We start from the raw sequence: 1,034 nt of genomic DNA, 5'->3' as shown, positions 1-1,034 counted from the left end.
CCCTGAGTCCCGGCAACCAGAAAAAGGGTTGAGAGCCAGCAGGTGGGATCCACGCGAGAAGCCCAGCGGTCGAGCGGTGGAGCGCTGAGCCGAGCTCCCTCCGGAAGCCTGGAGGTTTCTGCGCGAGAGCAAGTGGGATACCCCTAGAGGTGGAATCTGCCGGCCTAGGACTGGGATTGGTGGCGCGCCCTCTCCGGGAGCCTCGGCTCTGGGGCAGCCAGCGCGGGCGCGGGTGGAGGCTCTGGAGCGTCCCTGGAGGGCGGGGGCCAGGGGCGGCCAGCAGGTGGGGCCCCGGGCCGGACTCCGCCCCACGCACCCTCCTCGTTGGTCCGCGACCGCCCAGCCCCGGCCCCTCTTCCGAGCCCGAGCGCGATTGGTGGCGGCGCTTGTCGCTCGGAGGGGGCCGGGCCGCTGGGCTCCGCGGTTCTCCCTGCCGCTGCCGCCGCCGCCGTCCTTCCAGCAGCGCGGGCGGGTCGGACCGCCAAGGCAATCGGCGCCCGGCGATGGGAAGCGGCGCGGCCGCGGATCCAGGCTGTGGCAAAGTTTTCCAGACGCTAATATCAAGGCGCGCGGCTGCCGACCACCCGTGACTGCTCCGAGAAGGGCTCGGAGATTTTTAATTTGGAAAAATAATCCACCTCATTTCCTTTGTCAAGCTCTCTCTCAAAGGCGGCCAGCGGCGGGAGCTCCAAACTTGGGCACGGCGGCTCCACTGCCAGCGGTCCGGGCTTTGGAGACCGTCGGGACTCAGGTGCTCCGGCGCCCGGCTGCCGCGGGCGTCCGAGGGGGTGTGATCGCGGGGGAGTCCCGGGTGCGCAGAGACAAGGGGCCCCCGGGAGCTCTATATGGAGGAGAGAGCCCAGAATGGTGTGCACCAGGAAGACCAAAACTTTGGTGTCCACTTGCGTGATCCTGAGCGGCATGACCAACATCATATGTCTGCTCTACGTGGGCTGGGTCACCAACTACATCGCCAGCGTGTATGTGCGGGGGCAGGAGCCGGCGCCCGACAAGAAGCTGGAGGAAGACAAAGG

At 67.8% G+C, this 1,034-nt stretch overlaps 1 protein-coding gene across 1 annotated transcript in view; it reads left to right on the top strand.

Moving 5' to 3' along the window:
* The first annotated feature begins 417 nt into the window (after positions 1–417).
* The window catches only part of GALNT18 (polypeptide N-acetylgalactosaminyltransferase 18), a 357,593-nt gene continuing 356,976 nt past the window's right edge, over positions 418–1,034 (top strand). The window contains exon 1 of the mRNA XM_010829347.1: positions 418–1,028. Within this exon, the coding sequence (XP_010827649.1) occupies positions 865–1,028 (164 nt within the window). The 5' untranslated portion in view covers positions 418–864. The remainder of the gene's footprint in view (positions 1,029–1,034) is intronic.

Source organism: Bison bison, unplaced genomic scaffold, assembly GCF_000754665.1.
Source record: "Bison bison bison isolate TAMUID 2011002044 unplaced genomic scaffold, Bison_UMD1.0 scf7180017864503, whole genome shotgun sequence".
Classification (NCBI taxonomy): domain Eukaryota; kingdom Metazoa; phylum Chordata; class Mammalia; order Artiodactyla; family Bovidae; genus Bison; species Bison bison.
The sequence above is the reverse complement of the archived record's forward strand: the minus strand, read 5'-3'. Positions and strand labels throughout refer to the sequence as shown.